The 14,172-nt window shown below is 35.2% G+C and overlaps 1 protein-coding gene across 2 annotated transcripts in view; it reads right to left on the bottom strand.

Moving 5' to 3' along the window:
- Itga1 (integrin subunit alpha 1) overlaps positions 1-14,172 on the bottom strand; it is a 131,086-nt gene that overhangs the window by 53,206 nt on the left and 63,708 nt on the right. For both annotated transcript variants that reach the window (XM_010644015.3, XM_033760868.1), the window contains exon 7: positions 3,622-3,770. In XM_010644015.3, coding sequence (XP_010642317.1) covers positions 3,622-3,770 — 149 coding nt within the window. The remainder of the gene's footprint in view (positions 1-3,621; positions 3,771-14,172) is intronic.

The following is a 14,172-nucleotide window of genomic DNA, read 5'->3' as shown; positions in this document are numbered from 1 at the left end:
ATATTATAGATTTTTAGATTTTGGTTTAAAAGGCAGCAATCATTACAGTGAAGGCCCTTTAAATATTATAGTTTGGTTGAATAATAGTTAGGGATATGCCAAAGAAACACCTCTCCTAAAACTAACACTCCAAATGATTTACACAGTTCCTATGAGTTGTACCATTGATACCCAGCAAAGGCACTTCATCTGATTATTTTTCTTTAAAGAAACTTAAAGCAAATGTGACAAAATGTTGACAACTGTCAATTCTGTGGAATGGATACACAGAATTTTGTACTAGTTCTTAAACCTTTAAGTTTTCAAAAAAAAAATTTCAAAAGAAAGAAAAATACTAAACTGTACCTCTGTCTTTTATTCCTAACAAAGACTCTCCTTGACCAAAGCTGAGTCAGGTTCCACTGAGCCCTCTTCTAGCCTGGGATCTGACCTTGGGCTTTGTCCTCGGCCTACTTATTCCAGTTTTAGCTCACGCGGCCTCCGCAGATTGTTTGATCTTCTTCAGAGTCTGAGTGCTGCCTGATTCATGAGTCCATTTAATGTCCATTAAACTTTCTTTGTATAAAATTTTCTTTTAACAAGAAGCATATATTTGGTCTTCATCCCTCTTTCCCACCACATACCTCCAAATCCCTTGGAATTTCCTAGGTGATGGGGTGTTTTTTGTTTTAAGGAGGTGACTTTTGGTGAGTTGCTAGGTGGAGCTGGTCACCAGGAAGACCAAGCATGCTTAGAAGCTTGGAACATACAGCTCTAATTCTATTCTCCAGGCCCTAGAGAGAGGCTGGAGATTGAGTTAATAATCAGCCATGCTTACCTCATGAAGCACCATAAAAATTCCTGAATTATGGAGCTCAGAGAGGTTTCACAATGCTATATACATACGGAGTGGCATGCAAATAATCAAACCTAAGAAGGGGGGTCACAGGAAACTCAGATTTGTAGTCAAGTTGGACAAAAGTTATGTGTAACCTGGATGCAAATCTACTGGTTGCTTCGAAAGTGGAGAACAGTCTTATAGGACTAAGCCCTTAACTTATAGGATATCTGCATTAACTCTGGTTAGTGTCAGAATTAAGCTGAATTTTAAGGACACCCAACTGATGTCAAAAGATTAATCACACTGGGGAATAATCCCTACACCTGATGTCAGAAATGAAGTGCTGAGTGTTGAGTGTACAGCAAGAGAACAGTTTCTCCTACTATTCACCTGCCTTCAGCAAGAATCATGTTGAGTCAAGCTAGCAAGAACGTCCCTAACTTTCATTTTTCCTTGTAGTAATTTTTTGTTCACTGACTCCCTAACCTGATCCACAGCGATAAATCTCCACTTATCCTTGTTGTATTCAAAATCGAGCCCAGGCTCTTCCCCCTATTGCAAAACCCCACAGCAGTAGTCTTCTCTCCAAGGAGGTCTTCCTTAACATCTTTAACAAGTGTGTGAATAGTTTTTAATCAACATACTATATAAAGAGATTTTCTGACTTTTTTAGATGCATGAACAAAGGTGAAAGCACATGTTAAAGGCTAGGCTTTAAAAGAAGTTTTGAACGTGAATATCATCTGAGACTCATTCTTCTTTGCAATTCTAATTCCTTAGAGATTAGCAAAACTTTATAATTTTCTTAAAGATCAAGGTCATAAATGAATTAAATGAACATCAGCTGGGGAAGATGATTAAAAGATTTTCCTTAAAGAAAATCTGGTTGCTTTGAAACCAGGGATGACCTTTTATAATAGAAGAGCAACCACTGGCAGTATTCCGGCGTCCAGCCAATCTGTTTCAAGCATATTCCTTAACAAATTGTCCTTGTCACCAAAATACTGCTATATAATCCTCTTTCTTGGATTTAAGTATTGTCCTCCTTGTGTGGCTTTAAAAATTGAAATACCCAGGAAGTGCCCTTTCTTTCAGATAGCAGAATCCATGCATATGATCAAATACTGTAAGTCTATTGGCAAGAATGAAAATTTGGGATTTGGGATTTGGAATTTGGATTGGGGAAAAGGTAACACAAAATATATATTGAGCTGGGAGGCATGAAAAATTAGAGCAATGGATTTTAAGAAATTGTAAATGTTGTTTGCAACTGTTTCTGAAGGAAAGGAATGAAAAACAATGAAAAAAGTGTTTAAATATGAAAAACTAATGTATGAGAAAAACAATTAGTACTGCAATATCACTATAGATTTTTTGTGCACATTCAAAACTCAGTCAACTGTGTGGTACAGCTAGACATTTTGTGAAACACATAGGCAAAAACTGTAAGAGGATGCAGAGAGTGATATTCAATGCAGAAGCAGTAAGTGAGTTTTCTATGATGAATATTCATTCCTAACTGGGTGCTTTTGGAAAATGCACAACTCTTTACAGCCTCAGAGCTTTCAAAGAACACTTTGATTTACTTTGAATGTACAGTCACGGTTAATTATTACTGATGAGGGCACACTGAGGAAACCTACACATGTGCACTCCCTGTGCGTGCAAATGGAGATCCTATTGGCAGATAAATATAAAATTGCCTCATCCATTTGCACTTATTTTCTCTTGGGTTCTATATAACTAGATCCACATGTTTTTCTCACATTTATGAGTGTAAAGTTGCACATGAAATTTTAAATATTTGCATATCCAATCCATTCTTTGTAGTATCCATATTAATGATTTAACCTTAAAACACTGTGAAGTAAGACCATGGGCAATTCATTAACTCTTTCGCTTTAGATGAGAGTCTAGAAGTTGAAGATATGTAACAGAAGAATTCTTAACAGGAGTCACACTACTCATCAGATTTCTTATAAAATTAGGTATTGTTTAGTTTTTGTTTAAAAATTTGCTGTTAAAAAATAAAATAAAATAAAAATTATCTTGTTTTTAGAGTAACAAAGGGAGAAAGAGCAAGAGATAAGAAATGAATGAGATTGGATGAAATATAAGAAATATTCTATATTTGTAAGAGAGGACAGTTTTTAGGTCTTTATAAAACAAAATTTTACCACACAGTGGATTTTCTCCATGAAGAAATCTATAGGAAGGAAGAAGGAAGGGATGTAAATTAGAAAGAATTTAAGAAAAGGAAGGAAGAAAACAAAGAATTACAAATAATAAAAAACTTCTTCATTTCTTCCAAATTTTGCACTGAAAATGCTTGGACATGAAACCATAATTAATATGACATTTTAAAAATTCTTGTCTGAGCTTTAATAACATTAAATCTAATACTAAAAGTATAGGGACCTATTAGAATGTAAATATTTATTGAGTAGAAATGAATTATATTTTCATTTATTCTTTTAAATTGAGACTCTTAGAAGCTGAAAACAGAGTAAATGGAACAAATATTAAGTCAGTATATAAGAACATGATGCAATAGAGTACAGTGATTTTTAAAAATTGACTCTACATTAATGAAATCCTTGCAACAACATGAAAAGGTAATACAGGTGATGAGATTACATTACAGAGAAACTTGATTCTCTAAGAATCAATTTTGAATCTGATTTTAAACAGAGTGGTACTAAGTATTACCAATATAAATGTTCAATCAAGCTCCAAAGGGCACAGCTATGAGCAGTTATTTTTCATCATCTTTTACTTTGGTCTGCTTTTTATTCATATACCTTGCTGTGTCTATTCCAAGGGCTGTGTTAGTCCGGCGGCCACCTCTCTGGTATATTTTTTTTGCTGCAACAAGTACCTCTTCTGTAGATGAGTATTTATTAAGGTTGAACTCATGAGTTACATTTTCTCCATACTGTACAATTCCAACCTGAAATACCAACCCACTGGTAGTTAAAAATCTGGCAAAATTCTCATTCAGTTTTCTTGAGTTTAAATATATATGTCAGATATAATACATTTTCATCTTTCTGATGTTTAAAAATTTGGCAATGCATAAATCCTAATTTGATATCAATAACCATGGCCATTTTGTGGATAACAATTAAAAGAGAAAAATGAAACATTTCTCAAATGATTGGTTGTCTATTCAACAATTTTTACTGAATGATTTCGATAGGCCTACATAAGAAAACTATGATATATTTTTAAAGCTTTTATGCTTTAGTTCCTCTTGTATATTCAAATTATATTAAGAGAAATGATAACATTTCTTAAACAAGAAAATCAAGAGTAAGATACTAACTTCTCATTGTGTAGGAGTAAGAGGGGTTCTAATCTAAAGTATTCTTATTCCAGGGCTTTTGAAAAAGCTACTCCCTCTAAAGCAACAAACATGTGCTCCCCTAAAATCTGTTCATTTTTAGTCATCTCATCCTGGCTATTTCTACTAATCAAAAAGATAAGCTGAGACACATTAGAGGTGATACAACACAAAAATTAACATTTTAAACAAATGTTTAAAAGAAATGGACTATCTGAATTTTCTTTTGAAGTTGCTTAGTCCAATATAAGAAAGAACTAGAGAATATATGTAAGGTTAAGATGAGGTATATAGTATAAATAAATAAACATGTAATCTGCACAATCTATGTGTAGTTTAGCCCTGTTCTTCTAAGAATGCCTCTTCCAAAGTAGGATACAACTAATTACAAAAAATAAAACAAAATAAAGGACAAAGATACATACACAACTCTAATTCAGATTATTTTCTTGACATAATTAAGTGTGCTGGGCATTTTTAATATCCTATGCATAGGTTTTAAATTATTTTCTTCAATGTTCTTATGACATTTGATTAATAATCCTGGAAAATATGAATAATTTATAAGAGGAATTCATATAGGCTTTGTATTATTTATGTATATGTAAATGTTCAGTGCAAACAGAAGGGAAATGATTTTGTTACTTAGACAATCATTATGCCTAATTATAGGCATCAAGGTAAATAAATACTGTTGTAAAAGCTAATTGCTTATACATTCAGGAAATCCTGCAGTTTGTTTTATTTTGATTTCCCTGTATTTTTATTTGATTAAGCTGGGAACTACAGAACCGAAAATTTTCGCATCTACTCCTATCATTATCCTGGGGCGTTTTATCATCTATTTGGATAATCTATTGAACACTCTGAGCTGTCAATTCTTTGATCCCCTTTGCTTTAGAAATCCTTTCCTGGCACTCACCTATCCTTGATCTTGCCATCGAGAAGAGCAGAAGTCCTTCCATTTCAAATGCTCTCCTCTTTGATCATTAACTTCAGCTGATTAATTTAGTACATCTCCAATAAATTCATCTTCCAATAAATTCATCAATCTTATCCTTTTGGGGTACTTACTCTAGATTCCATGGTCTAAACACTAGAATTACTTACTTGCAAATATTTTACTCCTTTAATTTTTCCCCCTTACATTAATTTACTTGGCTTATTTCCAACTCTGGTTAAATTCAGCTCTCTTCACCCTGTGTATATCTGTGCTGATAAATATTACTACACAAATCCCACACAGTTTGTAGACTGGTTTCTCTTTAAAGTTATAATCATAGATATCAAATGAGGATACACATTTGAACAGGGCCCAACATTCTTACCACTTTCTACTAATGAATGTACTTTGTTCCCACTTGCTGATTTCAATCAAATTCTTATTATAAGCTATTAACTCTTCAGGAAATAGAGTGCATCCTATGTAGAAGGAGTTGGATATATGTTAATACTTTGTACTTATAATATGCCTTACACATATTATAGAACCTGATGTGAACTATTGGATTATCTAGGAAAATTATCAGCACACTAAGAATATTAAAATCAGAGATCAGTGCTTTATGTCTCACGTCTCTGTCTACTATCTACATATCAATCTCCCTTCTTAATATGTGTCTGACTTCTTTAAGCTTATTCTTTTAAAATTAAGATGTAAGAGAACTTTAGAAAAATCTTACAATTGCTGGTTCTCACATATTTTCTATATAGTATTTAACTTCTAATTACTCACCAAGATTCACGAAATTTTCTCCCTCCTCACCCCTTACCCTGTCCAAAGGAAATGCAGAGAACTCAAGACCAGCCCCTTTACTCAAGTGGGAGCTTCCTTTTCAGATTAGGCTGAGGCCTGGACTTCATCTGAAATTATACCCTTGTTTGTTGTCTGGTGTTTGTACTCAGTTTTGATTCTCCAAATTCCTTCCTATTTTATTCAGAACAGAAAGTGCTTCCTGAATAAATCATTGGTACATGAATCTTTCTTTCAAGGTTACTTCTGGCGAACTAACTGGACATGATATAGTTCCAAGTCCTATGATCTATGTTCCTTCAATCCTACCTTAGCTCAGGTCAGGCGCAATTGCCTTCAACCTAGACCACAGTAATTATTGATCTCTCCATTTCTGATCTCACTCCTTCCATTTTCGCTCTCCTCAAATTCATCTATATATCATTAGAAAATTAACCACAGACTATTGCAATTAGTATATAACTTACCCATTCCAAAACAACCAGTGATCTCCGTTGCCTACATCAATGCCTTTGAAATATACTTAAAATAGAACATTTTGTTTCAATTTTCAAAAGAGAACAAATCAAAATTCAAGCATCTCCTTGAAAAAAATAATAAAATCCAGTTTTTCTCCTCTTGACTGTCGACAGTCTTATTTTCTCTATTTACCCTCATCTTCAGGACTCTCTAGTATTAATTCTACCTCTACCAATTGCCCTCGTCTGTCCCTCCATGTACACCAACTTCTACCCAACCTGTGAGGTTTACTTTGTACTTTCTTTACAAAGTTTTCTCTAGCTCACTGCCAGTTGAGGCCGTGCTGAAGCAAACAAGTCTGTGGGTGCTGCATTCCTCCCCAGTGTTATGGATGTGTGCTTCATCTCTCCAGCTGCATCACAAGTGTCAAGGGTTCAGGCAGTGGTAAAGAGCGTGGACTGTATCATGGCTTGTGGTATTCTTTCATCCCTTACCACTGTTCTGCTTTGCTCACAGCTGACACTCATACATTCCTAGTAGATGATTGCTTCACACAGCAAGTGGAAAGTTGAGATAGCAGGAAAATAACGATAAGCAGAAAAAGAGAGATGCAAAGAAGTGTGGGAAATGTGAAGAGTGGGAGTAGAACTCCAACTACAGGGAAATGACATTCATTTTAAGATGCTGGATGATATAGTGGCTGCTTGTTTCTTTAGAAACCAGAAAGAATAAGGCCTGGTGTGAATCTTCCCACAAAAGGGCTACTATTTATTAATTTTCAGTAGATTAGGAGGGTCAGATTGAAAAACTAACAAATGTACTGCTGTGCTGAGTATTGGAGGAACCCTGTTCAATAACAATAATTTCAGTCTCAGCTTAGCTTATCATTTAAAGCAAATAAAATAGATTCATACAAGCATAAATGTATATACATGCAGTGGAATCAAATAAGTATGAGAATTAAGGATAAAACGTAAGCCAAGACTTGAAGACACTCTACGAGGGGGAAGGGGATTAAGAATCAACAGCATATTCTCTCTCTGGCTTTGAAAATCTTTTGGAGGAAGGAAAGTCCAGCTTCCTGAATGAGACTGCCAGGAAAAGAAGAAGCAACATATCATAAAAACACTATGGGTGGAAACAAGTGGTCTTACAAGCCTGAATTTATGTCAAAGAAGACAATTAAAGAGCTTTAAGTAATTTTAGAAAATGAGAGAAAGAAAAGAAAACAAAAATCTTCATATTTGACTTGATGACATCAATTGTACTAAAATGGTATAAACAGCAGTGGATAGAAGTTGAGTAGAGAGCTGGGGAACAGTAATGCACAGGAAAAGATTCTAGGCATTTTCTTGCTAGATTAAAAAAAAAAAGTAAGGGCCAGGGATTTGGCTCAGTGGTTCCACACCCTGCCTCACAAGTGCAGGGGCCTGTGTTCGATCCCCGAACACAGTAAGTGTAAACAAGTAAAAAGTAAACAAGTGTAAAAAGTAAGAAACAATGAAAGCTAAAAGAAGTAATCTGGTTAGATACAGACATTCTCAAAGGGGAAATGGCAAGAGAATAGCTATGGGGTCAGCAAAATAATGGATGAATATAGTAATAACTCTTGTAATACAAAAGGGGGATAAATAGTTACAAGTGGAAGGAAGAGTTTCATTTCAGAGGTAACTGGGATATGTTTCCTTCTTGCAGGGGCACATGGTTTGAACTTCGTGATTAAATAGGAGAAAAGATATGACAATCCAAGACCAAAGAGACCTAGGAGGTGATTCAGGCCATAGCATATATGAGACACAGAATAGCTACGGATTTAGTTTCATGAACATGAGATTTACAACATTTATTCAAGTTTTTTACATGACTGTCATGTTAATGATTCTTTATTAGATAAATCTTTGAACTAATATCCCCTTACTTTTTCCCCCAGAGAATTCTAGATCCCTTGGTATAGTAACAGGCAAGATTTTAAAACATAATTTCATGGCCAAATAAACTTGAAAAACAATGAGTAAAAAAAAATTAACAAAAGTTTTAAAGACTCTCTCCATCATTTTTTATTTCTTATCTATACAAAAATGTCATAGATTACCAGTGGTGCAAAAGAGAAAGACTTTCTCTTACTTCTGTCCTCAGTTGCTCTGCTCAGTCTCAGAAGCAAATTCTTGAAAGTGTTCTCAGTGTTTTTAACATGAAAGCATGCACTGTGCATTACAACTGACAGAGACATGTTGTATTTTATTTTTACTTGTGGGAATTTTTTTTAAGAATCATATTCAACATTTTATGTACAATACTTTGGGAAATATCACAATAGTTTGTTGCATGCTTTGGAGGTCAATTAATTGTTCTGCTTTATTCATCTTTTTTATATTTATGATATATCGTTATGCATTATAATCATTCTAATATATGATTTTACTTCATTTCTCAGCTCAAAATTTTTTACATCAAGAAACAAAATTTTAATGACCTTCTTACATGACACCTAGCATAATCCTTGACCAATAAGGTACTTCATAAATAGTTATCATATGAATTAAAATTTAAAAAAATTACTAAAATAGTTTCTTTCCTTTGGGCATATAGAAGAAAGAGAAAGAAAACTGAATGAAGACATAATAAAAGAAAGACACTGTGAGAAATCAGAGAAGAGGGCCTTTTCGATGATTATGTCAGGAAACAAAGTCACATTTAAGTCTTAAATGAATGTCTTAAATGACAAGAACGTTTAGGAAAGAGAAGCATAGCCTTTAAGTATACTGAGTCAAAAAAGCTATAAATAAATGGACTTTTTAATTCATTTAGAATTATATTATAAGTATAAATCAGAATTGCAACACCAGTGTCTAAATTTTAATGCTTCTCATGAGCTGTTTCTGGGCTTTCATTCAATAATTCACATTATCAAATCAACAGCCTTTCTAGAGAAATGATGTGGTAAAACAATGAACTTTCCCATGTTGTTGTAAGATGTACAACTGCTTAATATGACAAGGACTCAGGCTTTGTGTCTGGACAGTGTACATTTCTGTTTATCAAGCTATGCTATAAAAGCTCTGCCTTGCTTCTCGTGTGAATGAGTCATGGTATGAACATGGTGATAACACAGGCTACAATCCCACCTCACTGTAGGCACCTTCTGGAACTATGCTAGCTGAGACGAGCAGCTTAACCTTGTGTCACTATGGAAAGGGACATAAACAGGACTGACTCAAAGATAGATGATCATTTCCTAAGTAAAGGAGCCCTCAGAAACATAAATAAAGTCAACCGATAATAGCTGAAGGGCCTAGGAAAAAGTTATCTTCGCTGGATTTTACCTTGATGGAGGATGCTTCAGTAAAAGTGACCCAGGCACAGAAACGAAAGGGTAGGAGAAAGTAGAGCAAAACTTAAGCCACTGTATTCATGGAAAGGACAAAGACTATCGGAGAAATCAGGACTGGGACAAATGGAGCTTGACAGTGAACACACACAAAGAGAAGCCTGGAGCACTTATGTAAGGGGACCTTAGGGAGGAGGCCTGTACACACAGGTACCTTCTAGTTCAGTGGATCAGTCTGACTTCATGAAGCCAGAGAGGAAAAAGAACAAGAGAAGAGAGGAGAAAGAAACTAAAATGATGACTTTTAGCATAGGGAAATTAAAATTTCCAGGAATTAAATTTTTTTAACCTGAATGACTTGCCTCTTATATGCCAGGCAACAAATGAAACAGTCTACACTGTGTTCTATAAATGAAAACATGACATAAAGAGTTCAATCTTCCAGGAAAGACTGATTCATAAAACTGTGACACGATGGGTGATAAAATCAGTAGGGGAGGCGTACAAAAATACTGTGGGAACATGAGAGGAGAAGTCATTCTTGGTAAGGTTGGGTTAGATGACCATAGGAAATTACAGAAAAGTGATGCTTAAGAAGTAAACTAGAACACAGTGCTTGGATGGGAAGGGCAGAGGGAGCAAAAGAGTACCGCACATTCCATGCATCAAGGAAATGGGTCCAGGAAGTAGTTAGAGGGCGAGACGTGAAGTAGGAACCAGGAGAAGGAAGCAGGACGCAATGGGAATGTCCAGGGCCAAGTGTGTCAAGTGCCTTCGAGTCCACCGGAGAGCCTGGCTGTATTCACTAGGCAACAGAAGCAGAGTTTCAGGTAAAGAGATGATCTGATTTTGCTCGGGATGATTCTTCAGGTGGATGTTGGAGGGAGATGAGATTGGATAGAGATCAGGAACAGTGACGACCAGGAGGCCAGTGACAGAGAAGATTCACTTGGTTCACTGAACCACATGCAGAAATGATAGCCCAATACACCAGGGAAGGGCTGCAGGCAGTAAGGCTTCTTTGCAGATTCAAAAGCAATGAATCAGGTCCCATATTTAAGGCTTCTAGGGAAATGGCTATAAAATGTGCAGTGAAACAAAAGATAAATAATATTCCTAAAATTTAATTAATTTCTCTCTTTCATTTAGCCTGGCTTAATGCTGTGCTATACTCCTGATGTGAACAATCTAGATATTGTTCCATTAGTATATTTCAATTTTATACCAAACCTCACAATTTACTGGTTTTATTTAGGATAATGCACTCATATTTGACATATTTACATCATTCCCATTTATTATTTAAAGCAATGTTGTGTCTAAGTATTGAGGATCCATAAGCCCTCCGTGACATTTACACTATCATATCTTTTATGGCAAGTGCAGAGTGTTTCAGGTTCATTTTTATAGGTGATTTTTTTAAAGGCAATTTTGCAGCTTTTACTGTTCTTGGGTAAAAGATTGGTTGGCAAAAATTCTTTGACTGTGTTTGCAAAAATCTTAATGGGGCCACAGAGCACATGAAAGAAATTTTGAGTAACTATTTAGAGTGGATGTTCTCATGGTTTTTGTTGCATTTCCCTAAAGTGCACTGATTGTCATACAGAAATATTTATGAAAGCTTTGTCTATTTCTTCCTTTCTTCCCTCACTCCCTTCCTTCCTTTTTTTTTCAGAGGGGCAACAGCAATCACTTTGAGGAATGTGTCCTCTTTGAGAAGGCCTTGCATTGCTTGTAATTAAGTGACAAATCAATGACTGCAGAGAATATATATCTCTTTCATCTTTATCTATTTTTTCAAGTGTGTAGTTGTAATCATTATAGCAAGCAAAACCTTAGGAGATGTAATCAGTGTAGATTTTTTTTGTTTTGTTTTTGTGACTCACTATTCCTTTAAAACTTACTTAGAAGAAAAAAAAACTTAGAATGAAGTACTTCTGTTATGGCTGGCTTGGAAGATAAATGTGTTATGACTTTTCTGATTCTTGGTTTTAAATACCTGTTTTAAAAATTATCGTAGCTCAGTGGTAGAACATTTGGATAGCATGTCTGAGACCCTGGCTTTGATTCCCAGAACCACAAAATAAATTTAAAAAATAAAAATGAGTAAATAGGTATGGCATTTTAATTTAGATTGTTTCACATGAAATTGCTTATTTGCACACTGAGAAACAATAAAAGACCAAACGGCAACATATTTCATATGGTTCTATCTAAATTAAAATAAAACTAAGAAAACATCAGTTAATTTATAGTCAAGACTTCTCTCTTGCTTCTACTAAAGTGTTCAGGAGGTAAGAAGCTGTAGTTGAGAAAGGGGCATAATAGGCTTTTTCTGTTTTCCTCCTCCCTGTCCTCTGTCAGCCCCTCCCCTCCTCCTCCTCCTCCTTCTTCTCCCTCATCTTCATCTTTGTCTCCCCTCCCTTCTTTTCCTTCTCTCACTATAGATTGCTAACTATAATTTTTTTACCTCTCCAGGGACAGGAGTAGCTACTATAAATAAGGGTATCGAAACTTACTGCACTGGTGCTATCTTTAAGATTTCCTAATACTTGTTATCACTTTTTCCCAGAAAACAGGAGAACTTCCTTCACTGGGACATTTTGGCTACCTCCTTGCCCTGAGTGAGTGCATTTCACCATCATCTTTAAGATTCACATATGTCTCCTGCTTTTCTCTGCACGTGCATCCTTTCTCTTCCAGGAGAGTCTATGAATAGGACCTAACGTGACCACATACTGGTTTCGGGGGATCATGCCGATCCACGGGAAGTACACACATTCTTTGTTCTAACATTCTGAGGATATAGGCTGTTGGGATAACAGCTCAGGAAACAGAGCCCTCAAAACCTGGCAGAGATCTCCCTAAGGGGCTGCTTTGGGAAGGAGTAGGGCAGTCATGATGAGATGCAAAGGAGTATAGACCTTTAGGAAGTTAGATGGGATTATATTAAACTTCTCTAGAAGTAGGGTTCTTAGCAAGCAACAACCTGGGGCTGCAATTCCAGAGCTGCGGCTTCTAATGTGACCTTCAATGAATCACTTGGCCTCTTGTGAACACTACACAGGTTGACTTTGGAGCTCAGTGACCTTTAAGGTTCCTCCGGGTTTCCTTTTACAACTCAATGAAATCTTACTGACAAAAATGAGAACGAGTAGGGGAACAGGAGAAAGAAAAAAAGAATTCTTCAGAAGGGGAAATAAAAGGGGTCCAGGTGGAACATATGTCAGAAGGAAGAGCAATTCAAAATTCTAGAGCCGTCTTTTAGGATGCAGGGTAGGTGCTTTAATCCCTCTGGCAAAAAGAGGTATAAATCTTCCCCAGACTTCTACTGATTTGTCTGAGAAGTTCAATTGCAGTTGACAAATTGCAGGAAAGGAAAATTTTCATTTTGTGATATGTAAAAAATCAGTGTTCTTTTAATGATTTCACACTGATTTCAAGGAGTTCTCTATTGTTTACTTCGATATCCACAACCCTTCTCCTGAACTATCTCCCCACTGAGACCTATTCAGCCTTGGAACAGAGCAAACGATATTCTACTCTGAGGCTTGAGTTTAACTTGAAATCTTCAACTATCATCCTTTTGGGAAATATATGTATTCCCTTTATACAGATTGCAAGAGAGGGAAAGTCCCTACACAGATGCAAACAGATGCGTATATGTATATGTGTATGTATTATGTCCCAGTTTTAATGTGGATGTGGCAAGTATTGATTCAGTGAGACCAATGTTTTGATGCCTCATAATTTCTCCCAGAATAGCCTCAGACAGGAAAGGCTCACCTGAAAACCACAAAATAAACTTTTAGACTCTGACTTTAGTGCTAATTTCCTGACCTCCAGTCACTGAGCTTATTGGCATTTTATCTGCCTGCTATATATTATGTCTTCTCTATATTTTAGAATATATAAGAACAGAAAAGTGTAACAAACCTGAAATTAATTAAAATGAGTATCTAAAGTAGAACAGTAGTAAAGTAGGCAATACAAAGAATTAGAAACAGATACTCAGGGAAAAAGCAACGGCAAAAACAATTTGATTTCCTCCAGGTAAAGCCTAGAGCATTATTTTTTTATTTAAGGAAATAATTGATCATATAGGGCATAAATAGACTTTAAGTGTATGCAGTGGTGAATTACTAATTTGTTACATAGTATAAAAAAGGAGATTATGGTGTGATGAGATCTTTAAGGCTTCAGATTCATTTCTACAAACTTTGAAATACTTGTTTGATATTACCAAAGGTAGCTACACTTATTTCATAATTAAGAATTGAGTTACAAGTTTACATATTATATATTATTATATATAGTTTACATACTATATATCACATATTATATTAATATAGAATAATTAACACATTAATAATCAATATATATTATAATCAACATATTAATGCGCCTTAATATAATATTAATATATTAATATTAATATATAATTTGCATATATATGTGTGTGTGTGTAT

The sequence above is a fragment of the Fukomys damarensis genome, unplaced genomic scaffold (genome assembly GCF_012274545.1).
Source record: "Fukomys damarensis isolate Sample0158 unplaced genomic scaffold, DMR_v1.0_HiC HiC_scaffold_1, whole genome shotgun sequence".
NCBI classification, from domain to species: domain Eukaryota; kingdom Metazoa; phylum Chordata; class Mammalia; order Rodentia; family Bathyergidae; genus Fukomys; species Fukomys damarensis.
The sequence above is the reverse complement of the archived record's forward strand: the minus strand, read 5'-3'. Positions and strand labels throughout refer to the sequence as shown.